Genomic DNA, 26,705 nt, shown 5'->3' with positions numbered 1-26,705 from the left:
TTGTGCTTTTGTGCTTATGAGCAATAATGAATGTTTGTAATGGTCACCACTCTCATATCTTGGGAAGATACGTGTTTCTGTTCTCACACCAGATACTGAAACTGCAGATTTGCATGTAAAGTCTTGACAATATTTGCAATGGTTTGTGAGTAGAAATTGAATGGATATTTTAAGTTTTAGGTGAATTAAGAAGAACAGAAACTGCTTTGAGAAAAGCAGTAAGTGGTCACTGTCTTCCATGCTGTAAATTTAAGTGATCATAACCATTCAGTAAGTATCTTAAAATTCATTGGAGACAGAGATCTGTGCCAGATGATCCCAATGGCTCAAACAACACACCAGTGAAGCACCTATAAGCTTCATTCATGCATTTACACCATGGAAAAGTCAGTAGACCACTCCAGAATAAAATCGCATTGAGCTGGAATTGCCAGTTACCACACAAGTTCAGTAACGTAAATGGAAAGGATACTCTGGACATCACAGCCCTGGTTTAGAAACTGTCACAAAGCAAGGGTATTCAACTGAGAGTCAAAAGTGAAAAAACTCCCTAATCCCATGCCCACCATTAGAAATTCCTTACTTTGAGCTAGACCAAACTTTAGTAGTGCCATGACCATCCTGTCTGGATGTCACCACATCTGAGCTACCAACTAAACGAAGTGAATGTCATGTTAGCTCCTAACCTGACCACTGGGATTGAAATTATTTCTTGTTAGGCCAAACATAATATCTGGCAACTTTGATGCAGTTATAATCTATTATAATTCTAGCATTTTAGTGTCTGTGGTTTAAAATTTGTTTAAACTGACATTAAAGACCAACTAGTGTGGGGTTTGTTTTCTTTTTTTCTTCTCCCTTCAAGATGTAACTACTACCAAGCAGTATTTTGCATTTTGAAACATCACCAAAGGATGATTTTTAACACTTCAGTATGTTAGTATTTCTTCTAATTTTTCCTCAGTTCATGTTATTTGCTTTGGGATAATTGCAAAATCTTAGTTTGGGGATTATTTTCCATGTAGATGCTGATACATACTCAATTTAATTAACATTTACCTGAGTTTTTATCTTGCTTTATTCATGTATTAAGAAATTCATACTAGGATAGGAAACAAGAACCTCCAAGAGATATTTACTAGGTTTTTAAAACCTTTTATCATGACCAGCCTCACCAGGGTCCTCAGGCTGATCCACAGCTCTGCATGTGAAGTGTGCAGCATTTCTCCTTGGGTTTCCAAACCATCATGCATTGTGTGTAACACCAGTGCTACCTTCCTCCAAAGCTGCCGCAGCATCTCATGGATCCAGCTGGAACTGAAGCAAACTGCCCTTTGCAGGCAGTTATAATCCCAGGAATTAACTTGTCTGTTAAGACTATTTAGATTTGCTTCAAGTGAACATAAATAGGCAGTATGTGCTATTTTAAACTGATACCTGAGCCACTGAGGAATGTGCCTGTGTGCTGAATCAACGGCCTGGCACAGCTGTATCTGTCATACGCTAGAGCAGGGGCTTCGCTGGGAATGTGCAGACAGGCACATGTGTGGGGAGCAGCAGTCGTTCATGCAAGGAAGAAAGGAGACAACCCTTGCTCATGGTCATCTAGCCAACCTCTCTAGAAGGTAGCTGTGGTCTGTGCTAGAGAAAGGATCCTTAAAAGCTGCAAGCCAGTCACCTAGAAAACAGACAGGAGCAAGAAAAGAAATGCTTGAATGGAATGGGCAATAAAAAAAAAACAGACTCTGAGATGCTCTCCTGGTTGTGGAGTTGTCAGAAGAATGTTTCCTCTCCTGCTGTAGCAATGGTAAATCATATCTGAATAACCTGTGGTAAAACTTAGAATTAAAAACTCCTTTTTGTTTTGAAAGTCATATGAGGCTGGCTGGTGATAAGCAGTTAGTGCAGGGACAGTAACTCTTGGTCCTGGCCTAAGACTCCCATCAGGACAAGGAAGAGCAGGACATGCTAACAGTCCTGAAGGGAGATAGAGGAGCCGTGGGGATAGCCTCAAGCCACAAAATAAATCCGTAACGTACCATAACTTCTTGTGTACATTACAAAATAGCTTGAAGTGCATTCTACATGCCTGTTAACATGCTAGTTAGTGATTCACCCTCCTGTCAGGTACAGCATTCTGACCCACATTGTTTTGTCTTACTGCATGGCCTGAACCAAGGAACATCAATTCCTGCAGGTAGAAATCACTGTGCTAACCTATTACAGAGAGATTACAGAGAGATTACAGAAAGCTCCCTGCAGCGCTTGTTCATTGTCACCATGTGGTACCTGACAAGGTCTGCCCACACAAGGGAGCCCCATGTGTCTGGCAGCAAGGCTGCTTAAGCAGGTATTTCAAGCTGGTTAAATGCTCAGCCACCTAGAGAGTGCAGGAGGAAGGGCAGAACTTTTTATCACTGTTTATGGCTATTGACCAGGAATTTAGGATGGTTTGCTGCTAGTGTGAGCCAGAGCAGGTCCAGTCTGGGGTACTGACCAGGAGGACCCCTGGGCCATACCCAGCTCCCTGCCATTACCCCCACCAGTGATGCTGTGCAGACGGTTGTTTGTGTTACTTGATGGTTTAAACTCTGATGAAACAATATGAAACCTTAGATTTATATTTTATACTACTGAGAAGCTACTTCAATAATTTCTGATGGTTCTTATGGCCTGTCCACAGATTAACCTCATTTTGTAGGTGGAAACATACACAGAGCAATCCCACAATAAATTAATAATCCATCTGTAGAATAGATAAAGGGGACAGGCAAACACACAGCCCTTGGAGGGTTGAATAAAAGGATACTAGAGCCTTTTTGTAATCATCTGCATATCTCATTTTTGTCCCAGATATATCAAGTGATAGTATCATTCCCCACCAGGGCAAACCATGCCATACTTTCAGACCTTTCTTCCAATGTTTCCACAGTTTCTTTCTGTCAGTGGCAGCAAAATACATGGACACATTTTGCATACCACTGGTATCCTGCTGCGCTGAAAAGTCCCTTTCACCTGTATTTATTGTACAAAAACATTAAAACCAATTTCTTAATAGCATTATAATTATGCAGAATTGAACAGCTAGATACAATGTAGCACTGTGTCAATAATTTATTACATCTTATGCCATAATGGAACACTTTTACCATGAGCATTTGAAAACAACTTGGACCTTATACATAGTAATATATAACATAACAATGGAAAGGTGGATACTTAAGAAAGATATGTAGCTTGGAGGAAAATATACATGGAAGCAAATACCTCTGGCATCACCTATCTCCATGTAAAACTTAAAACTAAACATATTATATCTAACGACTCCTTTTTTATATATGTGTAGTTTCAAGAGCTAATCAGAAGGAAATAATATTACAGTGTAACTATTTACACCAAGATGGGAGCACACCAGAACACAACCTTTTCTTGCAGACATCAAGACTCTTTTCTTACATTTCTTAATGGACAAAGCACTTGGGACTCAGACATAAATTCAGTCTCAAAAACATTGTTCAAGGAATCAAACAGGTCATATCCACAGCTCACTGATACCATAAGTACTGCTTTTAGTGCCTTGACACTAAAAGCAGGCAGTCTAGAGATGTGGAGGTATAATCCTCTCTATCATGGACTTCAGTTAGAGCCAGTCTCATGTTGCCAACACAAGCCTTATGTCAAGCTACATGCCAGCATCCAAATACTACTGAAGTATGTCCATGGTGGAGAGACATATAGAAGCACTGGGTTTATTGCTACATCCTTGTAAACATACTTCCCCTAAAGGTATGAAATCTAGTTAACCTTGCTTGAGGAGAGTGTATGTTCAATGTGTCATTATCTTTCATGACATAGCCATGTGACCAACTATTCTGCTACCTACAACCACATGACTCCACCACCATGTCCTCATACTGCTTGTAGACCACATTGTTTGCAGAGTCAATGAAAAGAATGCTAATAGGACTCAGCCTGGTTGGGACACAGCAAGTCGGGGGGGTCGATTCTGGGTCCATTGAGTTCATTAATGTTTGGATCACTGCATGATTGGTGGGCTCCAGATGGGATCGAAGGGGGAATTCACAAAGCCCTTCGCAGTGATATGCTTCATACTCCAGCGGGGCTATTATCCAGTCATCCCAGCCCATATCCTTAAAATTCACATGGAGGGCTTTTCTGCTACACCTTGCCTTCAGATTCTTAGTGGGCCTCTTCCCTTGGCGTGTTGCTAGAGGAGCTCTTCTCTTCCGCCTCTGATTGAACAAGTACTCATAAACAGTTTTGTCATCTTGGCCAGATCTAGCTTTGATTTCATTGAAGAATAAGTCTCTTTTTTTTGTCCTCCCAAATACCAAGAAGAGAGCCTTTTCATTGACTTGTCTTCCTGTTCTGTTAAATCCCACACTCCTGAGATCAACAGCTCTCCCCCTGTCAAAGGTTTCCAGTTCAAAACACAAGTTAACCAAGTTTTTAAAGTTCCTGAAAAGTTTCCAGATGTCAAACACTTCCCACTTTGGTGTATCTGTGATACTGACAGTCCGAGAGTCCAGAAGGGTTGCTGCTTGTCTGTTTGTAGAGCAGCTGAATAATTTCACTTGGGAAGTTTTTCCAGAAGAATGAGGCTTCCATGTTTCAGAGGGCTTTTTCCTCAATATTCGAAGCTCTGCTCCCAGTAAACCATCCTTTTCTAACGCACTGATGTCAAAAATGTATTTTTGTTTCCTTATAGTTGGTGCTCGCTCGTCTAAAAAAAAGCAAAGCACACACGTGTTTAAATGCGTATCAAGCATAGATCAGCATCAGTTATTCATTTCTTAAAGCTTGCTCATATGCCTAGAAGTTTCCATTATTAGCCCACCAAACAGAAAGAGCAGTTTTGGTCTAAGGAATCAGCTTTGTGCAGGGACCCAGAAGAATTCAGTGACTCAAGGGAAATGAGTTTCTGAGTTTTTTTAGTAGAAATCTTATTTCTTTCACCATCTTTTCTAGCTTCAATGTAGCAATTGACCAGTTGAAAAATAGTCCTTTTCCAGGGCTGAGCACTCCCTGGGCCTATTCACCACTTCCATCCCACTTAAATTACTGGAACAGAGCTTCAGTGGTGCCCAGGCCTCATGCTGGTTCCAAACATGAGCAAATCTACCCTTAGATGACACAATAGTGAATTAGTCCTTTAAACCCAACATCCCCTAGGAACTGCCACACACAAGGATAACTGCTGTATTAACTTAACTCCACATGATTCACAACTTCTTTAAACTGGCAGAAAAACACACCTCCCTTTGACCTGACAATGCATTTGCTTGCTGAAGCTCTGGAGCAGCACTAACAAGGAACACGGCTGAGCCAACGTTTTAGTGACAGCACATTAACAATGCCTTCCATTGGCGAGCCAAGAACCTGAATGTAGTACCTGTGAGCAGTGTATCATCCCTTCCCAGAAAACAAGCTATTCATAATTGGATGGCAAACAAATCCATTCCCGGCTGTTTCTATCACCATCCACCTTATCAGCTGTATCCTGTGTTGCTTCCTTAAATACACGACAAAACTCTTACTAACGTCACTGGAAGCAACATGGGGCTCCCCAGCCACAGCAGTGAGGTGAACATAATTCTTTGGGAGCCTGGTTATTTCTGGTGTGAAAGCAGACACTAGTCCAAGTTTCAAAAGAAGTTTGAATGTTAAACCCCAATTGTGGAGTCCCAGAAGTTACAACTCCTGTTAGTCTGTGCTGAGCTGTGGGCTTTGGTGGAGAGAAGGCTGGTGGCACCTGAAAGCATGAGCTTCAAGCTGGTACAGATACACCCACCCTACGCTATAATGACTCCTGTGTAGTGCCTCACAATTCTACCTTGAACAAATCAGGCTGACCCATCAGTACTGGAACTTGTGGGTTTTCTTCACAAAATAGTCCTGTTCTTAGTATATCCTGTGTTTTCAGCCATACTTACAATAAATCTAATGTTAGCAGCTTCCAGGAGTTAGTTATGCAGAGTAAACAGGACATAAATATAAAAGGTTTTTAAACACCTAAGTATGCAAAGACAGATTGATTTTCAACAATATGCATCTAAAATATTTTCTAAATGTTTTGTTTGGCTGCCACACAACCATCGAGCTCTGCTTCTAACTGCATAGTCCAAGATAAGGCAGGAGGACAAAACCTGCAGCAGAGTTGTACGACTTCCATTAGAAAGAGCTATCTGACTTTAAAGAAGGATGATTATTTTCTAAAACTCTCCACATGTATAAACACACTCATATTCCTCTCTCTGTATAAACACACACACACACGAGCTCCTTTCTTACCTTGTCCTTTGTCTATAAAGCTGGTTATTGTATTGGCAAGTCCAGCCTCCAGTTTTACACTTCCATTAACACCTTTTCTTTCTGCATCTGAGAGAGTCCTGTACAAAGAGAGCATGTATTCATGTGGCGTTATAGGGGGGTGTCGGAAAGTTTCCTTGGCTTCCCTCTGGGTTACAGGCTCTTTAGTCTTTTTGGTTTTGAAAGCATCAGTGTCAGTACTGCTTGTGGCAGGTTTTTTCAAAGCCACCTTGCTGCTAAGATTCTGAACCTTTGGAGTCACTGTCCTTACTCCAGCAGGTCTGCTGGGGAGATGTCCTACCTTGCCCTCCGTGGCTGCTGTTCTTGAGAGAACCTTCTTTGATTCATCATTCTTGGCCAGCAGAGCTCCAGCCTGAACAGCACTGCTTTTAGTCCTAGCCTTTGAGGTCCCAGTACTATATCCATGGCTTGCAGTCCTCAGTGAACCTGCCCGTGCTGAGGGATTCCTCTCTTTTCCTTCTGCTTTTAAAAAACCTAGTTTAGATCCTGGATTACTCTGGCCTACTTCAGAATTACTCAGTGCTCCAGGAACTAGATCCAGAGACAGCCAAGTCAAATGCCAAAGCAGTAAAGTGAGAAAATGCAGGATTTTCATCCTCTGGTCTTCCTCTGAATGCCACTAAAGAAAAAATCAGAAAAGGTTCCTCCAGTTTGGCAGAAGAAAACATGAAAGAAATTAAAAACCAAAGTCAGCAAAAATGGTTTTCGTTTGAGATGAAAACATTTCAAATCTTGTTGTTCAATACTTGTATCCAGTCCCATAGTGGAAGTGCTCATGTATTCAGACACGGTCTCCCCTGATTTCAGTTAGCAGCTATAAAGAACTTGTTCTTGAAAAGAGAAAGTTTACCACCTCGTTTTCTTCTGTAAAACTGACTGAAAACTTGAAGGAGTCCTGTTTAAATCCAAGGGCTTTTTTTTTCCAAGAAGGAAGAATGGCGTAATGCTGCCTCTGTGTTAAAAGGTTTTTTTAACGTTTTGAATCCTTTCCAGTGAAAATATTTCACACACAGAGACCTGCAGGTGCTCAGAAATCTTTTACAAACCTGAACTCAGGAATTGGAAACGGAATTCCAACAAACCTATTTAATTACTCTCTGATGTCATGCTGTCTGAACTAATTTAACTGCGATATATTTCTTTAAAAAAATCTTCTTTACCCTTTTCATTAGCATGAGTCATACTTTGCCTCATGTGAAACAGCTCCACAGGCTCAACACTCCAGAGGATGCCTTTTCAAGTGGCAATACGACCTCTACCTTAGCCTTCGATGAACTTCACGTTTTAACAGGACAAACTGCAAGATCAACAGCTGAGATCTGTCACGCAGTCCCCTGGACACATACATTAAAGTATCCCAGTATAATTCAGCTTGTTCTTTTTCCAGAGAGCTGTAACAGTGGCTTCACTTTGTCCTCTGGTGACTGAAGGGCTGAGCTGGTAACGCGGCGCTCAGTGAAGTTTGATTTGTCACAAACAGCACACAGCCATGCCCGCAGTCCGTGTATTTTGGCATATTTATTGCTATGCTTTAAGAGAAAATCCGTGTAAGCCCAGCTGGAGGAGGAGGTTGGGGATGCCCGGCCAGATGGGCAGCGAGCATGGGGCGGCAGTGCACCCTGCAGGCAACAGCCTCTGCCTCCAGCACCCCGACACAGCCTTTCCTCCAGAGGCTGCTGAACACTGGCCTTTGTTTTAAAACTAGGTGTAAAATTGTCAAGAGCCGCCTACCCTGCAGCACAAGAGGGCTGCTGGTTGGAGCTGGTGGCACTGAGGTGTCAAGGCTGTCCTGCTGCTTTTGCCATAGAACAGTGTGGAGCAAGCGGGTCTCTCACAAGCTGCAAATTTGATCTGTTGTTCTCAATGAGCCTTTGGGAAATGAGGCATTGGGCTGGATTGAACAGGAATTAATGGGACCCTTCTCTCACCCTGCACTGATGTTTTTATTTCTGAGACAAGAAGAAAGGGAAAAGACACAAGACTTTTTAGCTTGATTTGTGCATGCTGAAGCATTGCCCACCCTGACTAGTATCAGAAACACCAAACTACTTTCCTAAATAACAACCTGCAGCCCGTTCTACGTGAGCAGCTCTGAACGCTTTACCTTGTTTTGATGGGGAAACTGAAGGATAGAAGAGTTTGGTGATTTCACATATTTCACAAATAAGGCAGATCCAAAAGCCGGTCCTCCTGATTTTGATCTAATGGTCCTTCCTCTCATGTCAGTTGTAGTTTTGATATTCCCATCAAAAAAAAGCATCTTTTCACTGAGTTACAATGACTCCACGCTGTGTCCCTCCCAAGCATGCCATCCTTTTATCCTCGCATATTGCCCACCTTCCTGCTAGGCGAAAGGCAGTGTGCCATGTCTGGTTCTGCCCTTTGGGGGTATTGACTAACTTGGCAGTAGGCCACAAAACCAGCTAAATGTTGAGTTTTCATCTACCCAGCTTCCAGGTTTCACACCACGTGTAAGAATTTGGTATCTTTGAGAGCGCTGTCACTCTACCAAGCTTGGTTCGCACAGCCCGCTTGTCCTTCTCGGCCCATTCTGTAAATGCAGCTCCTCACACAGTGTGCGTAGGGATTTGAAAGGGAAGGACTACCTGGGTCCCTGCTCCTTGGGAGTGCATTGCACCCTGTTCTCCAGATCCTAAGATTATGCCTACAGGAGCTGTGCCACTTTCCAAACAGACAATTGCAGGGAGTCCTGAACCCTGGTTTGTGTGGAAAACATTTTCCCTTGCACGTAGCTGCAAGCTGATGCAAGGTGATGAAGGATTTGCCAGATCATTGCTAAGTGTGACTTTCTACAGTTCTAGTTTGTATCTTGTGTTTCTCTCTTGACTATGAAAACTGTCTAGATAATCATCCCAAATACAGTGGAAGCCTAAATTGAGATGCACTCAGCCCCATGTATTTTAACATAGCTGAAGGATCATAAAAAATCTAGGCAAAAGCCAAAATACTGAGGACTGGGGATAGAGTCTTGTGAAGCAGTGACTGCAAAACAGGGGTTAGGGAATGAGCTCTGAAAACCTGCTTTGTATGAAATGGCTGAATGACCTTGAGCTTATTGATCAGAAGAGGAGGAGGGAGGTTTATTTAGAGCTATAAATTCCTGTCAAATGAGACAAAAAGTGCAATCTATAAATATGATGCCCTTCCACATATAGCACTGCTGCTGGGTGAGTGCCCCATTTTACACTGCCTCAACTTCTCCTAACTTCCTGAAGTACTGCTCCGTAAGATCTCCAAGTGTCTGCTTCTGTCTAAGCACCATGTCAGACTTGATCTCCAAAGGGAATTACTGGCAGGGTCCCAGCAAGCAGCTGGGTGGCCCCAGCCCCTCCTGGAATTTGATATCCTGGTCTCTCTCCTCCAGCTCTTTGCTGACCTTGCCAACACAAGTCCCCAGCAGTTCTCACTGCTTTTCCAGGTCTTGTGTCTTTTTTCCTGGGATGCCATCTTCTGGTTTTCTCTGTTACATCGCTTAATAACCTGACCGCGAGTAGTTTCATGCATTTCTGTCTGCTTTTCCAGCATTATCGTCTGTTCCCAGTACAACTTCATTTGTCCCTCCTTCTCTGACAGGATGGCAGTCACGAGTGAGAGACTGCTGCAAGGCTTTTGCCTGTACTGCCTCTTTCTGCAGCATCTGCCTTTTCTCTCTGCATTTTCACTTCCTCATTTTTAATATTTAAGGCAGACACTGTCATTTGCAGCTTTTGCTCAAGGCAGTGATTCCTGCCTGTCACTGTATTTGCGGGGGTTTCAGAGGCTGTCACTGATTCCTGAAGAAGATTTTTCTCCCATACCAGTGTTTCTTTAACTGCTTGCAGCCTGTTCTGTTCATGCTGCAAACCAGAAAGGAAAAGGTTCAATAATTCCATCTATATGTGTTTGCTTTCCGTACTGGATTTGAGCTCTTACTCATGTGGCAGTCATGGGCAGAAGTTTGAGCTCTTAGTGGAAAACTATTCTGTTGGTTTCGCTGTTCAATGCCCATTTTCTGCTGTCAGTCAAAAAAGAAGTGAGAACTGCACTGCATATATCAAACTGTGTCCATAACTGAGTTTTGGAGTCACTGTAAATGGAGAAGTGGGAAAGCACTGGTCATGTAAGAGCAGCTGCATGGCTTAAATGTGCGGGTTAGTGTCCTGTATGTAACACTGCCTGTGAGAGCACAGCCAGGGAAGAAAGGCTAAGAGGGGTAGGCTTGCATGATCCCTCCCCAGGCTCAGGATCCCTCCTTTTTCAAGCTGGTGAGAACTTCCAGAGCCTCCTCCTGACCCCATCTAGACCTGCTGTATTTACAACACCCTCTGTCAGTTCAACAGGTCTGTTCTGCTGTGAGCATACCACCTGCTGGCACCTGCTTGCAGCACAGCTCTCGGTTCATCAGGTGCCTCTTGTTCATGTCTAACCAGGATGCAGGCCGTGGCCCAGCTGTGACTGAAGCTACCACAGACTCCTAGTCATCTCCCCGTAAAATGGGTGGCATTTGAGTAAGTGAATTCCCCTACAGACTAGTCTGGGCAAAGGAAGGGGGTCTGCGCCCACTTTTCTGTACATGTTTGTTGCATATCTTCATGAGCTCACGAAATAGAGCTGAATTCACAAATGCGTTGTCCCCCCACTGTGATGTTTTCTCTGCCATACTGGTTTTTCTCCCGGTGCTCGGAGTCTGGCCCCTTCCTGCTGCAAAGCCGGGAGGAATAAATCCTTAATTCCCTGTATGCAGCTTTGGCTTTCGTACGGCACTGGAACTGCTGCTGCAGTGGCAGTCAAGGGCTGGGGTTGGAGCTGTCTGTAGGAAGATCCAGCTGCTCCGCTGGCTTCCCGGTTTGACAGACCCCTCTGATGTCGCTGTTCTCCCACCCTCCTTGCCCTGGTGTCCCCGTGCCCCCCATGCTGTTCCCCTGCAATGAGAAGTTCAGATTTTGTAAAGGACTGTGGGTGTGAAAGCCTGAAAATCTGGAGTTTGGAAAAACCAATGTTTCCTGACAAGCTTGCTTTCCTTCCTGTGTCTTTAGACAAAGCCAGAATAAGAGCCTGTATGCGCAGCTCCGGCCTGGCCCTTACGGGGAAGACACGGCTTGTCCCTGTTTGACATGTGTCAGAGGGGATAGCTGGCAGCCTGAGGGTGTGCTGGCTCTGTGGACGTGCACCTGGCACCCGCCGCTGCGCAAAGAGGAGTTAAAGAGCATCTCGAGCCTGTGTGGCGTGGGGGGAGTGAGCCCGCGTTCGACGGAACAGTCCCTCAGCCGCGCCCGGCGCAGCGCGTTCTACAGCGCGTTCTACAGCGCGTTCTCGGCGCGTTCTACAGCGCGTTCTGCAGCGCGTTCTCGGCGCGTTCTCGGCGCGTTCTGCGGCGCGTTCTGCAGCGCGGCGTAACCGCGCCTCGGCAGAGCTGCGGGCGGCTCCGACAGCGGCAACCCCGCAGCGAGCGATGAGCGAGCGAGCAGCGAGCAGCGAGCCCAGGGTCTGCGGCCGAGCGCGCCCGGCTGCGGCTGCGGCCGGGAGGAGCTCCGCGTCGACAGCGGCCCAGGGCTGGGTCACGCAGCGGCGGCTGCAGAGCTTGGCGAAGGAGCTGCGCCGGCGAGACGAGGTGGGGCGGCCCCCGAAGGCGAAGGTGAAGGCGGGGGGCAGCCCAGGCACGCTGCTGGCCCCGCCGCTGCCGCCTGCGGAGCCGCTCGCTCCGCCTGCCCCGCACCTCCGCGCACACGCGGGGCTGCGAGCGCCGTCGTGCGGTACCGAGCAGGGGCTGGAAGCGCGGGAGGGGTCGAGAGGCGGCGAGGAGGCCCCGGAGCCGGGGAGGAATGGGCTGTGCTGCGGCGGGGGGAAAAGCTGCAGCAGCAGGAGCCGTGTCTGGTACAAGCTCCCCCTCACTCCGTGTACCTGTCCAGGTACTGAAGTACTGGAAGCGGTGCAAAGCGTTAGAGAAGCAGCTGGAAGCACGAGGGGGAGCATGCGGGTTGCCAACTAAAGATAGCAGGCCAGAAAAATCCCGTCAAGGGTCTTAGAATCCCAGAGTGGTTTGGGTTAGAAGGTGCTGGTCGATGAGAAAATGAACATGAGCCGGCAGTGTGCACTCGCAGCCCAGAAACCAACCGTATCCTGGGCTGCATCAAAAGGAGCGTGACCAGCAGGTTGAAGGAGGTGATCCTGCCCCTCTACTCTGCTCTCGTGAGACCTCACCTGGAGCATTGTGTGCAGTTCTGGTGTCCTCAACATAAAAAGGACATGGAACTGTTGGAACAAGTCCAGAGGAGGCCACGAGGATGATCAGGGGACTGGAGCACCTCCAAAACGAAGAGAGGCTGAGGAAGTTGGGGCTGTTCAGCCTGGAGAAGAGAAGGCTGCGTGGAGACCTCATAGCAGCCTTCCAGTACCTGAAGGGGGCCTATAGGGATGGTGGGGAGGGACTCTTTGTCAGGGACTGTAGTGACAGGACAAGGGGTAATGGGTTAAAACTTAAACAGGGGAAGTTTAGATTGGATCCAAGGAGGAAATTCTTTCCTGTTAGGGTGGTGAGGCACTGGAATGGGTTGCCCAGGGAGGTTGTGAGTGCTCCATCCCTGGCAGTGTTCAAGGCCAGGTTGGATGAAGCCTTGTGTGGGATGTTTTAGTGTGAGGTGTCCCTGCCCATGGCAGGGGGGTTGGAACTGGATGATCTTGAGGTCCTTTCCAACCCGAACTATTCTATGATTCTATGACCTTAAAGCTCCTCCAGTTCCAACCCCTGCTACAAGCAGGGACACCTTCCACTAGAGCAGCTTGCTTCAAGCCCCGTCCAAGCTTCTCTGGGCAACCTGTGTCAGGGCCTCACCACTGTCACAGGGTAGAACTTCCTAATGTCTAATCTCAATCTGCTGTCAGCGTGAACGCGTGCGTTATTGCTGACGCAGTAAAGCTTGACCCAGGTCTCAGGACAGGGCTACACTGCCTGTTCCATTCTGTGGTTGTCTCTGAAGAGGAATGGGTTGAAGCATAGCATTTTGGAAGCTATGCTGGTGTTCAACCTACAGAGCTGGCTCTGTGCTTTTCTTCCTGCTTCATGGCTAAAGTAAACCTAGGAAATGAAGGGTAGGAGAGCAGAGAGCTGAACTGGACTAAATAATTTCTTCTTCCCTTTCTTCTGCAGGGATCCCTTCCAGGTGGAAGGAAAGCCACAGAAGACCACAGCCTGGAGAAAGTGCTGCTTGAACTGGAAAAGGAGAAGCTAAGGTACAAGAAAGAAGCATTCCCTCCTACTTGGTATCCTGGATGCTCCTGGAAGTGAGGGAAAACCTGTCAGTGCTACCTGGTCTCTCCAATGGAAGCGGTTGGGCAAGCGGCTTTGAAAGGAGACAGGTCCACAGTCTGCTCTGTGTGCAGGAATAGTGTTGTGTGCTGAATGGCTCTGTTTTGAGCAGGGGGCTGTTCCACGTGGCCTCCACAATCCCCTTTCCAGCCTCAATTATGCTATGGTTCATTACATGAGTAACTCAGGACGATGCTAGAGAAAGGTGATCAGACAGCACAAAGGGGAGGCAAGACACTTAACTATGGGCATCATCAAAGTTGAAAGAGGAGGGGGAGTCCAAATTATAGGGGGAATTGAAGGCTCAAAGCAAGAAGCAAATGAGTTTATCATCACAGAGAGCTCTTAGGTAATCCTAGGAAGAAGCGCTTTTACTGCCTCTCAGCTTGACAACAAAGTGAATGGGGAAGGGAGTTGGAAAATCACAGGGATGCTGGCTGCTTGTGGATAGCAGTTGTTCAGTGACCTCATTGCTGTTTCTCCCCTTCCAAGGTGTGAGAATCTGGCTGAAGCAAACTCTCGCCTACGAGAGCAACTCAATAAAGCGAATGAGGTTAATTCAGCCCTCCAAGAAGATGTTGGAAAACTGATGGCAGATCAGATGAAGGCCCAGGAGGAGCTGGAACTGAAGGAGAGTGAACAGCACAATGAACGCGAGGTAAGTCCTGGCTATGGAATGTCAGACATGATGCCAGGGTGGAATGGGAATGCGTTTTATTTCTGGCATGGAGAGCTTGCTGTGTGAAAGCTGTGGCTACGCTGAGGGTGTACTGGTGTTGAGGAGCAGAAGGCAGGGGTATGAGATGGAGGAGTGTGAGCAGATTGTGGTGAAGGAAGATGCCCACCTGCTGTGACCAAACTATTGAAGGCAAACACTTGCTGTTGCTGGGCACTGTAGGGCAGTCACACAGGAACGCTCATCTGTTTAATAGTTCCTAAATCTCTGTCTACAGCAGTGGAGACCGCAGAGGTCTCTGTGTGTTTGGAGTCAGAGTAGCCAACAGAAGAACAGGACAGGCCTCCTGAACCCATAGCCTATTGCAAGCAAATCTGACACTGCTTGTGGAGGAGCTTGTTTTTGTTTTCCACCACCAAGACATTGCAAGGCAAGATAATGAATCGTGATCTGTTTGCTTTGCTGATATCCATTCCTGCAGGAGAAGTGCGGATGTTCCCTTCTTTGAAGTTAAGTGGCAGGTCTATTGATGGTTCCTCTGTGCTGCCTCTTCAGTCCTTGGTGCCCCAGTTGCAGTTGTTATTAAAGGAGACCTGATGATAATGGTTGTCCTCTCTCCTACCTGAAAGACTTGTAGAGTGGCAGTGAAGGCTAAACCTGCATTTCTTTTTGTCTTTGCATGTTTAGGTTTATGACAACTACGTAAGGGATGAACGTAACCGTCTACTCAGCCTGTGGCGTGAGGTGGAGACCTTCCGCCAGCACTTCCTGGAGATGAAGACTGCTACTGACCGGTGAGTGGAAGCTGAGGCTGGGTCTCTTGAAGGAAAAAGGCAGCTTCCCTTCAGACCTGCTTTTGGGCCTCAATGTTAACATTAGTTGCAGCTCCTTTGCTCTCTGAGGCAATGCCATGAAGCTACTTGAGGCTACTTTGAGAATCATTTTGGTTTGTGCTAGTTTTCAGATAAAACTGAGGGGCTCGGGCCATAAGCAGCGCAGAGGACTGAACAGCTGAACGTGACCATGGTGTTGTTTGGGCATATTAACACAGACACAGGCACATGTGGACATAGGCACATACCAGAATAGACCCACCAAAGCTATGATGCAGCATGGAGAGCGGTCCCTTCTATAGAGGGATTAAGATCTGATGTGCCATGCATTTCTTCTTACCTCTGAGGAGAAAACAGACTTATTCCTCAGCTATCCAGCAGAGTCATTGCTTAGCTGTCAAGATGTGTCCTAAACTATCAGATGAATGATTTGTCCCCATCAAAGATGTCCTCTTTCCTGATAGCTTTTACTGTTGCACTATTATGTGCTTTGGAAGTAGGTGAGCTGATCAAGACGGTGGTGTGACCATTGGCTTGCTCTTTATTCTTCTTCAGAGATCTGTCAGAGCTGAAGGCAGAGCAAATGAGGCTTTCTGGAACTATACTCCTAAACTGCTCCCAGCTGAACACCAGTCTACAGCACCAGGTGTCCCTCAGTCTGTGCAGACCTGTGCTGAAGGACCAGGCACAGCAGCAAGCAGGACAGAGAATAAACCAGAAGACTCAGGAAATTATGTGCTTCCATGAGCTGGAGAAGAAGGAGCTTCAACACAGGTAAAGGTGTTTTAAACTTTGCTATTACCAGCATTATCTTTTGTGGCTGCTTCTTGGATTCATAGGTGGGTTGCGTTCACATTTAAAGCATGCCCACGCTGTTTCTGACCCTTGTCCAACTCTTGCCTTCAATGGAAAGGATAGAAGAAAATGTCAGACTGACAGAAACTCTCCTGAGTAGGACAAAGCTGGGAAAGAGACTGCATATCCCAGTGGTTTTGCTGTTAAGTGATTCTTGGTGAGAAATCTGAGACCAGTCTAAAGTGAGGGCTCTCTCTTGTACAGCCCTTTTGCTACCCAAGGCTGTGCTAAAGGAGTTGGGAGGAATTTGCCCAGGGCCACCATCAGCAGTGTAGCACCTCTGTAGCGACAGTCCTTGCAGGACTGAGTGCAGAAGGCCTTTGGGGCCAGAGGTTCCATTTTGCAACCTCCAGCATGTTAACTTGTAGAGATAAACACTGCCTTTGTGGTGTTTTCTGGGTTGAACTTTCTCCGCCATGCTTCTGGGAGCTGCTTAGCTCTTTACCAGGCGATGGTGGGTAACGCTTTTGGAATGGCATGTGGACCTTCTCTTCTCAGGGTGGCGGAGCTCTCAGCCTTGCTTGAACAGTCCGAGAGGGAGAACAAGGAGAAGAAGCTGAAAGCGCTGAACGACACTGTGGAGTTAGAAGTATGATTTACCTCTATCTGATCAGTCTAGATGCAGGCAATGGCAGCAGAGCCACACACAGTGCAGATGTCTTCTTCATGGAGGCAGCACCAGTACTATTTCTGCTTATGACTTTTAAGTCTCTGGGGATCAAAGTTCCTTAGAACCCTTACGTTGCCAGTCCAGATCCACCTGAGACACTTCTGCCTTAGCAGTCTTATCCACCTGTTGCTTGTTTTAATGTTCCCCAGTGGCCCGACTCTTGGGTGCATGAGCATCTATGTGGCATATCTTCACCACCAGGTTCCGCACCTGGGTAGCAATATCTCGCCACAATAGCCAGATGTGTTTACCTCTGTGTTGCCACTTACTCTGCTTATATTGCTGCAACCACCCCACAGAGATCTGTCAGAGCTGAAGGCAGAGCAAATGAGGTTTTCTGGAGCTATACTTGTAAACTGCTCCCATCTAAATACCAGTGTACAGCTCTGGGAGTCTGTCACACTGGATAGATCTGTCCTGAAGGATCAGGCACAGCAGCAAGCAGAATAAACCAGAAGACACAGGAACCAAATTGCCACCATCCATGAGTCAATACAGAAATTAAGTACTGGCTATGTTTCCTGCCCAGCAATGTCCAGAGCCAGCTGGATGGCTTTCACCTCTGCAAACTGACTCTACTCACCTCCTCCTTCAGCAGTCTGCAACTTGTCACAGAGGCCTCCAGACAGCCACCCATGTGGTGGAGTTGCCACAGTGATTTGCTGGGGTTGGAGTAGCTGCAGTGCTCGTTGCTGGACTGTCTGGGGCTTTGCCAACAGATCCAGAAACCTCCTGTTCCCCTTGAGGGTACTGAATAGTGTTTCTGCTTGCCTTTACCACTGGCCACAGGCTCAGCTGCTAATGCCTCAGCTCGAAACCTTTCCTTTACTTAGCCAGTTGAGCTGGTTTCTTTCTAGCCTTCCCATTCTTGGTCTTGCACTGCCTTGCCAGTCTCATCAACTCTGTGCTCTGCTGCTTTCTCTGCTTGACCTCCACCACATCATCACACCTTTTGCCTTCCCTCTGCTTACTTCTTCTCGCACATATCTGGAGCCATCTTCCCTACTCACTGCAGTGAAGGATGGCTCCAGATGACTTGTTTATGCTCTTTGCCTGTCTACTGCTTGCAGACCCTAAGAGAAAAGCTTTATGCCAAGGACAACACCATCAACATGCTGCAGCACAAGTGCAGACAGCAGGAAGAGGAGTGCAAGATGCTGCAGCAAAGACTTGAGCAATTGGAGGAGGAATGCAGGCCACCCAGGCAGCAGCAGCAATTGCAGGCTCTGACAGATGCCCTCAGAAGGTGAGTGTTCCCTCCTCCTCCTGTGTTCTAGAAGCAATCTGCTTCCAAGTCTAAGATTTCAGAGGTGTTATGGGCAAAGAAATCGCCTGCCCTACCTCGTGTATGCCTGTTTGGCACTTTAGCATCCCTCTGTCACAGCTTTTCATGCTCTACTGTGAATGCTAAGGCAGGACCAGGAGATTCGGCGTGCTGTTGGAATACAAGAGGCCTCCCTCTCGACATGCCGATTCTCTGAGTTCTTGTTCTTTAGGTGCCCTTTCCTAGCCACTGCTTCTCAGTGAATAAAGGCAAAAGCCTGCCTTCCTTACATCTTCCCTCTTCAGTTACCTTATGAGGGGAAGAGGAAGTTCTTCCTTACTGTGCTGCCCACAGCTCCATCCTGGCATGATGAAAATGGGATCCGTGACTGTTCAGGCCTCTTCATTCTTCTGACTAAGCCTTGTCTCTGCAGCGACTGTGCCAAGCTTAGGAAAATCGAGGAAGACCTACTGCAAAACCTTCTAAGAAGGGAACAGGCTCAGCTGCTAATGCCTCAGAGTTAGCTTGAAGCTTTCCCTTTACTTAGCCAGTTGAGCTGGTTTCTTTCTGGCCTTGCCATTCCTATTCACTGCCTTGCCAGTCTCACTAGCTGTGTGCTCTGCTGCTTTCTCTCTTTCTCTGCTAACTTAGCCTTGTCTCTGCAGTGACTGTGCCAAGCTTAGGAAAATCAAGGAGGACCTACAGCAAAATCTAATAAAGCAGCAAGAAGCCTGGCATCTGCCTCAGCAGAAGACTGAACAGCAGCTGAAGGAAAAGGTGGAGCAGCAGCAGGCACTGGAGAGAGCGCATGGGCTCCTGTGAGTTTTAAAGCTTTCTCTGGGCAGGGGTGAGCACTGCTGGGCTTAAGGAGGCCCACCATAAAGATAACAACTTTGGCATGCTTATCGTGAGTAGCATAGAAAGGTGAAGGGAGCACAGGGGCAGGTCTGGCTCCCTACTGCCACACAGCACAGCTCCTGGCAAAGAGTGCTGCAGCTCTAATCAGGAAATTCCTGCATTCTTTAAGCGTACATAGAAAGCTGTTGGAAATCATTCCAACTGCCATATCTTGAACATAGCTTGTATCTTGGTTTTAGAAAGGAGAATGTTTTCACAGGAAAAACTTGTTTGTTCCCCTTCTCATAGGCTGAAGGACTTTGCTGCACTTGAAGAAAAACATTCATTACTACAGAGAAAGTTGTTTATTGTGGGAGAGGCACTGGACAAATTGTTCCTTCGGAGCAATCAGCTGATGCAGGACAAGCATGAGCTTATCGTGGGACTGAAGAAGGTACAGTCACCTTATGGGAGAGGGAGATGTGACGGCCAGATCATCACAGGTGCTGTTTCTGGCAGTTGAAGGCAGGGAAAATGGTCTTCTCCTTGGAAAATGGTGGTCAGAGCACACAGGCTCCTTGGGCAGTTGGTCCCCCCCACGTTGTGATTGGGAGAGCTGAAGTGGGAGCACGTCAGAGACACACAGGGGATGCGGAGCTGCTCCTTGAAGTCGAGGATTTTCCTGTGCAAGCCAAACCTCCTACAGAGGATACAAGTCCCAGAGCTCTCTGGGTGGGCATTTGGCTGCTTGTCTCAGTGAAGCTGCATCTGTTGGATTCTGACGTGGTTTTCTCAAGGAGACAGTCGCTTGGTAGTGCTGGAGGTCTCAAGGCTTTGGTTACTTCTTCTTGGAAACGTGTTGATGGCTCTCAGAGCTGTTGTGCACTTCTCTCAGTTGTCCTCTGCTTGTGTGGATTCTTTTAACCCGCCTGTCTGTGTTGACCTCTGTTTTGGATTTTGACTAGCTGCAAAGAGGTGATTGTGCTGTCCATGAATCTGAGTGGGGCTGCTACTCTCCATGTGGCAAAAGAAACAAACCGTGTAGCTCCGAATTCCCACATGAGCTGAAGCCCCTCTGATGGCCCACAAGGGCTGTTTCCCTGCCTAGTTGTTTCCCTCGTTGCATCCAACTGCTTTACACACTGAAGTAAGTGACGCTTTGATGTTGTTTTCTTTTCTAGAAGTAGAATTTGTGTGTCATTTCATTTTCTTCAGCGAGCAAAGTTGCTTTTGCTCAACCTTTCTATGTGTTTGTCCTGAAGGAGCTGTCTGGTCCCAGGCAACCCAGTATGGCTTTACCCATCACTTTCAGCAGGTCCAGAGACCTTCTCTTCCCCTTGAGGGTTCTGGATGTTGTTTTGCAGGGCTGGGTAGGCTTGAGCCAGGCCTTAGCATGTTGCAGTGTTTGGTGCATCTCTGGAATTGCCAGAAAAACAGCCAGCTCCCCCCAGTTTCTATACTGGGCATGATAAGCTGTGGAATACCCCTTTGGCTATTTTGGGTCCAGTGTCCTGTCTCTGCTCCCTCCTGCCTTCTTGTGCCCCTCCTCACTGGCAGAGCATGAGACTGAAAAGTCCTTGATCAGGGTAAGTGCTCACTAGAGCAACAACTAAAGCATGGGTGTCTTATCAACATCATTCTCAAACTAAAGCAAAACCACCAGCTTCTAGAAAGAAAATAAACTCTATGCCAGCTGAAACCAGGACAAGTGGCTTTTTGGTTCCTGTTTTCCAGTGTCCATCAGCTTTCTTTCTCCCTGGGGAGCGTTAATGTTTCCTTTCCTTGCCATTTCCAGTGTTCAGCTGGTGCTCATGTCCATGGCTCTAAGAAGCTGAAGGAGACCAAAACTGTTCCACACAGCTTGAAGAAATTGGGTGTTGAGGCAGCCTCCAGCCACTTCACACTTTTCTCTTCTTGTTTAGAGTAGCTGTATTCAGAAATGCCTGGCGTACCTGTGGCCACAGGGACAAAAGTGCTTTGTGGACTGAGCAAATGAGAGAATTGAGGCTTTAATAACTCTAGGTGCAGTATGGGGAAAAGGAGCACTACAGAAAGAAGACCAAGTAGAATGAGTGAAGAGTAACAGCTTGATGTTGGCTTTCAGGTGGTGTTAGATGGCGGTGAGAGCACAGTCAGCACTGCCCCGGCTGCCAGTAGCCAGCATCCTGAGTCTAGCTTCACCCGCTCTTCTATGAGCTCCACTGAGGCAGAGTGTGCCTCTGAATTATGCAAGAAACAACCAGCAAAGAGGCAAGAGAGGACACAGGTGAGAATTTCTGCTTGTCAGGCCACAGGCTCAGCTGCTAATGCCTCAGTTAGCTTAAAACTTTCCCTTTACTTAGCCAGTTGAGCTGGTTTCTGTCCAGCCTTGCCATTCCCATTCACTGCCTTGCCAGTCTCACCAACTCTGTGCTCTGCTGCTTTCTCTCCTTGATCTCCACCACCTCATCACACCTTTTGCCCTCTCTCTGCTTGCTGCTTCTTGCACCTACATGGAGCCATCTTCCCTGCTCCTTATTGCTTGTTCTACAGATGTTTTCTTTTCTCTAAGTAGAATTTGTGTGTCATTTCACTTTCTTCAGTGAGCAAAGTTGCTTTTGCTCAACCTTACTATGTTTTTGTCCTGAAGGAGCTGTCTGGTCCCAGGCAACCCAGTATGGCTTTACCCATCACTTTCACATTAATGATGCCAGTGCCTTTTGCCAGCCCAGGGTATTAGAGCAGTACTCAGCAGAGGCCCTGAAACTTTCAGCCCCCAGTACAGGAGTTCTTTCTCTGCCCGCTGCTTCAGAAGTGGCACCACTGCCTCTGCACACAACTGTATTTTGCTCTGTTTTCAGGTTTACCACCAGCAAGAATCAGCCGGGCTTGATCTGGAGCAGCCGCTCCAAGAGTCCTCTGGCCAAGTGCACGCTCTGGCCGGGATGTGCAGCGAGAAGAAATTGCTGGTGCACAAGGTGGCTGCCCTAGAGGTGCAACTGGCAGCCTTGGAGCAGGACAGACAAGGCCTTTCAGAGCAGCTGACACCGGCCAGGTAAAGGCAGGGAGGAGACCCTAGGCAGGATGGTATTGAAGCTCTGTAATTACAGAGGTGGGAATCGTTACTTGAGGATTTATTGCATCCTGTGTGCTTTTCAGATATTTTCACCTTCCATGGACAGAAAATGGAAGAATCTTGAGCAAAAAAACAAACAAAAAAAAAAAAAACCAAGCAAGGGGCACACTTTGATTTGAATGTTATTTTTCTGACAGCTAAAGCTGACAAGTCTCCCGAGCCTTCGGCTCATGTTTATGCCCCCTTGCACATTCCTGTGTGAAGTCCAAAGCAAGCCAATATAATTCTTCAGTATCTGGTACTTTGGCTCTGCATTGAGTAATAACTCATACATAGAGGTCTTTACTGAAACTTGAAGCTTCTTTCTGGTTTTGGTTTCTTGGTCCGTGTGTTTGAACATAGACCTTTCCTTAGTAAGTCGTTCCACACAGGGAGTTCAGAATTCAGGTCTAGAGGCTCATGCTGAAAATCTAGAGGGCACTTCTTACTGGCGTAACTTCCTGTGGGTGTCAGGAGCAAGAAACTCATTTCCCTCTGTATTCACAACTTGAAGGTCAGTGAACGAGCCCCTGGAGTACAGCCTATCTGAGGCTCAGCAGGACATACTGCAGTTGGAGATCACCAAGAGCCAGCTGGAAACCCAACTTGAAACAGTCACGCAGGCCAACGAAGTGATACAAGGTGAGAGCCTCATGTGCTTTGCTTCCCATAACCCCCACGGCCAGCGGGCTTTCTGCAGTGCTTCTGAGTGAAGGAGCTGGAAAGAGTTCCCTCCTCCACTGACCTTCAATTGGCTTTAGGTTAGTAAGGCCAGAACCCCTTTGTGTAGACTCTGAATCCTGCCATTTGTTGTGTTTGCAGGGGAAGTGAAGTGCCTTAGATGGAAGCTGGAAGCTGAGAGATCCCTCATGCAGGAGGAAAGGAAGAACATGGCAGAACAGCTCTTGCAGGCAGAACAGCAGCATAACAAGACTCTCGAGCTTCGGGAAACTGATCACGAAGTGGAAGGAAACAAGCTCCTGCAAGCCCTGGTAGGAAACAATATGCTTCTGACTTCCTCAAGCAGGCTTTGTGGGTTGGCTTTAGAAGAGTAATAACCTGAGCGTGAGAACTGGCAGCAGGCCTCCCTGATAGGCCACATCTTGCTAGGCCAGGCAGCAGAGCCAATGGCTCGTACTTGAAGGCACATGAAAAATCACAGGACTATGCTAGCACAGTAAATGCAGCCACACATTCAGTTCAACAAAAGGTTGGGTGGTCCCCAAGGCATGGTACCAAAGAGGTGGGATCTTACCAGACTCCTGCCTACCATGGAGAAGACTCCTAACAGTGCTGGGGACTGCAGTCAAGTAAACTTTGTTCCTTCCTTTCTTTCTTTAATGGCTGACGGAGGAAGTATCCCTGGGCTTGAAGTATATGGAACAGTCCCCTTGTTCCTGGTACTTTCTCTGTGGCCATGTCTTATGTCAGCGTTGCAAGGCAAAAACTAGTCCTGACTTCAGAGAGTGACAGACTGATGTGAGCATTATTCCTCCAAGAGGGCACAGTGGGGTTCTAGAGGCTGGAACCACGAAAACCATACACAATAGAGATATTAAAAAAAAAAAAGGCAAAAAGCCAAGTAGTGAAACAAAATGTCAGGCTTGTTCTCTCTTCCCTTCCTCCCTAATAGAGAGAACATCATCATGCCATGCCCAACTCATGGCTAGTCTGCGCTTTAAGTCCTGGCTGTAGTCCTTCGTAGCTCATCCCCAAAAGAACAAACAAGAGCTAGAAGAGGTTCAGAGAAGGAAAGAAAGGAAGCTGGGCCTGGCTGAGTAAGCTGGGAAAGAGAACGTGAAGGGTGGCACAGGAAAGGTCTGCAGGATCCCGAGAGGCAGGGAGAGTGGGCAGCCCCTGACTGCCACTGGAGCAGGAGTTCAAATCTCGTATGAAAACCAAATACATACAGATGGAATTATTGAACCTTTTTCTCCCTGTTTCACAGCATGAACGGGACAGGCTGCAAGCAGTGAAGGCGAAAGCTTTGCAGGAGACTCTCACTTACATGATCACCATCCTGTCAGAGAGGGAGGGAGAAACATTGTGCCAGGAACAGACGAGAACACTGGAAAAGCAGAAAGAAATGCATGAAACTGCTCGCAACCAGATTATTAACAACGTAACAGATGAAAACCCGGAGTCACTACAAAAGCAAAACCAGGAAGCTGAAGAGGCCACGGAAATGTTGTTAAGGGCTGTCCGTGAGCATGTGGAACAGACCTTAGAAACCTTAAAAGGAAAGGACAGACTCCTAGCCATCCAAAGACAACAAACAAGGAGCTATGAGGAGAAAACAGAAGAAAAGATTAATGTCTTGCGCAAAGACTTAGAATATGCTATGGCAGTACTGAAAGAAAAGGATTTTGTGATTGAATCTCAGAAGGAAGTGATTGAGACCTTCCAAAACCAAGAACAAGACTCTGAACAGCAGAAGAAAACTCTGCAACAACTTGAAGTGTTGCTAAAGGAAAAAGATCAAGAAATTGTATCCCTTAGAAAGCAATGCGAGGCATGTAGTGAAAAGGAGAAGAAGCATGGAGCTGAGCAAAAAAATCTGCAAGCAACAAAACAGACTTTGAAAGAGAGAGAAGAGAAGATAAGGGCTCTGGAGGAGGCTGTCTCGAAGCTTCAACAGCAAAAGGAGGAGTCAGCAGTGATGACTAAAGCCATACAGCAAAAACTACAATACATGGAGTCTTCTCTAGGCGCCCGAGAGAAAGAGATAATGTCTTTACAAGGACATGTACAGGACCTTCAAAAGCAGAAGGAGTTAGCAGGCAAACAGGCCAAGACTCTAGAGCAGGATCTTGAGAAAATGAGACAAAGACTGAAGGAGAACAATTTGGAGTTCCTCAAGCAGACAAAGGAAAGTAATATGTCATGGCTGTGTGGTAATCTGCTTGAGAAAGTAGCGAAGAAGAGAGACACAGACAGGTTTCATCATCAGGTAGGCCCTGTGACTGCTCATCAGTCAAGTAAAACATCTATAAAGGATTCTAGTGATGTTTCCCATCAAGAAACTTGAAGGCACATGAAAAGTCACAGGATTATGCTGGGACAGTAACTGCAGCCACAGATTCAGTTCAACAAAACGTTGGGTGGTCCCATCAAACTATGACCTGCTTGGCCAAAAGAGGCCATGACTGCAGCTAGCAGGCTTGCCTGTTTGCATAGCTCCGGCCAGAGCCCATTCACCTGCTAGAATGGTTTCTGTCAGGCCCACAACTACTGAAAGAACCACGGAGCTTGCTGTTCAAATGAACTCAAGTCCAAAAGTTGGGGGTGGGTACTTGGCCCTCTCCTGTCTAAGCAACCTTAGCCAACATGTTGTGGTTAGGACCTGGCATGTGCCAAAAATGGTTGAAAGAAAATGTATGTGGATTTCTCCAAGGTGATCTGGAGGAGGGCCCCTGGGAAGAGAGTTTGTTGTGTTGGGCTGTGGACCAGGAGGGGGAGAAGGGACTTAGCACATTCTAACCTTTGTGTGGCACGAGCTCACGTAACTTCCTCTCTGAATACCCAGCAGGCTACTGCAGAAGGAGTGCAGCAATCGTGGCTCTTGGAGAAGAAGCTCCTGTTGCAGCAGCTGGAAAGTTTGCAGCAAGAAGTTGCAAGGCTGAAACTTGCCAACACTGAGCTGAAGGAATTCAACACTGAACTCAAGAAGACTCTTGAGGAGGTGAAACAGGCTTTCACTGCTCACGCTAAGCCTCACAGTCTTCTGGAGCACCACACGTCTCCACAGAGAGCAGTTTGGGGTCCTCTGCTTGTTCCCTTCCCTCTCCCACTCTCCCCTTGGACACACCCTTTTGTGTTTTCCTTCTCTTCTGGCACCTCATTTGCCTTCGCAAATGCGCGTTCACTCCAGTACCACCCTTCTTGCCCCGGTGTCCCCATACACACACACACTGGACTCTCGTGTGTCAGGAAGTGTTTCCTCTTGCTCTTTCTTGTTCATAGTCTACACTGAGTGCTTTTTGCCGCCAACATTTTCACCCGAGAGGCCCTTTCTCTCCTTGTTCGGTGGCAGGTTTCTGTGACCCTCTCTCCTATCCAATGTGCAGGTGGAATGTCAACGGAGGAAACTGATTAGGCTCCACCGTGCTCAGTCGCTGCCAGGTGCAAGTGGATCTTCCTTCTCCAAGTCTCACCAGCACAAGATACCTGCATCTAGACAGGTGAGAACAGAGGCTTAGTTGGTGGGAGGAGGCTCTGACACATCCCAGGGGCAGCAGCCCCCCAGTATAGACCTACTAGAAGTCGAATACAGACCTAGTATAAGTCAAATATAGACCATGGTCCTGGCCAAACCAGAGACCAAAAAGAAATCCTTGCATTTTCTTTACAGGAGGAGTCCTGTGCACACTGCAGGCATCAATGACCTGACCTGCAGAACCAGGGGAGGAGCCAGAAAGCTCTCACTTCCTGAGCAGCTGCAGCACCACGCGGTTCCTGTCCTGTACCCTTCCCAGAACCGTCTTCTTTTTACTGCTGTGGGACAGAGGGTGGGTTTGTTCTCTTGACATTTAGAAGTAGTTTACATGTGGGCAGGGACTCCTGACTTTCCTTTTTTGTTTCTTAATAAAAGACATTCTGCAATCGCTCAGTATGGAGAAGCAAGTGGTCTTCCTTCCTGCCCTTTGCATAGAGGGGTGTCTCGCTGGCCAACCTCCAATCCTCTAGGACCTGCCCACTGGACCAGGACTGCTGACAGATAATGGAGAGCAGCTTAGCAAGCTCCTCTGCCAGCTCCTGCGGGCACTCCTGACCCACAGATTTGCGTACGTCTAAGAAGAGCAGGAGGTCGCTAACTATT

At 47.2% G+C, this 26,705-nt stretch overlaps 3 protein-coding genes across 6 annotated transcripts; 2 read left to right on the top strand and 1 right to left on the bottom strand.

Moving 5' to 3' along the window:
• Nucleotides 1-3,562: 3,562 nt before the first annotated feature.
• On the bottom strand, nt 3,563-7,089 carry GDF5 (growth differentiation factor 5). Its single transcript, XM_065691474.1, has 2 exons — nt 6,313-7,089; nt 3,563-4,744 (listed from the first exon to the last, which is right to left on the bottom strand). Exons 1-2 carry the CDS (start codon nt 6,944-6,946, stop codon nt 3,876-3,878), a joined length of 1,503 nt encoding a protein of 500 aa, XP_065547546.1. The 5' UTR covers nt 6,947-7,089; the 3' UTR covers nt 3,563-3,875.
• Nucleotides 7,090-12,322: 5,233 nt separating this feature from the next.
• LOC136020652 (centrosome-associated protein CEP250-like) lies at nt 12,323-19,336 on the top strand. The gene is made up of 9 exons (XM_065691926.1): nt 12,323-12,328; nt 13,499-13,581; nt 14,150-14,315; nt 15,021-15,127; nt 15,722-15,940; nt 16,520-16,610; nt 17,762-17,937; nt 18,621-18,773; nt 19,102-19,336. The coding sequence occupies exons 1-9, from the start codon at nt 12,323-12,325 to the stop codon at nt 19,313-19,315; spliced, it is 1,215 nt and encodes a 404-aa protein (XP_065547998.1). The 3' UTR covers nt 19,316-19,336.
• A 517-nt stretch (nt 19,337-19,853) lies between these two features.
• LOC136020402 (centrosome-associated protein CEP250-like) lies at nt 19,854-26,486 on the top strand. 4 transcript variants are annotated; one of them, XM_065691459.1, is made up of 9 exons: nt 19,854-19,939; nt 20,897-21,058; nt 21,633-21,826; nt 22,401-22,528; nt 22,709-22,878; nt 23,835-24,836; nt 25,413-25,568; nt 25,954-26,067; nt 26,238-26,486. In XM_065691459.1, the coding sequence occupies exons 2-9, from the start codon at nt 20,984-20,986 to the stop codon at nt 26,268-26,270; spliced, it is 1,872 nt and encodes a 623-aa protein (XP_065547531.1). In that variant the 5' UTR covers nt 19,854-19,939; nt 20,897-20,983; the 3' UTR covers nt 26,271-26,486. The 4 variants fall into 4 exon arrangements, with proteins under 4 accessions (XP_065547531.1, XP_065547532.1, XP_065547530.1 ...); XM_065691460.1 differs by lacking the exon at nt 26,238-26,486 and having other exon boundaries at nt 23,835-24,632; nt 25,416-26,040; XM_065691458.1 differs by lacking the exon at nt 26,238-26,486 and having other exon boundaries at nt 25,416-26,040.
• Nucleotides 26,487-26,705: the final 219 nt, after the last annotated feature.

Source organism: Lathamus discolor, chromosome 11 (assembly GCF_037157495.1).
Source record: "Lathamus discolor isolate bLatDis1 chromosome 11, bLatDis1.hap1, whole genome shotgun sequence".
NCBI lineage: Eukaryota > Metazoa > Chordata > Aves > Psittaciformes > Psittacidae > Lathamus > Lathamus discolor.
This window is presented reverse-complemented; position numbering and strand designations above follow the sequence as displayed.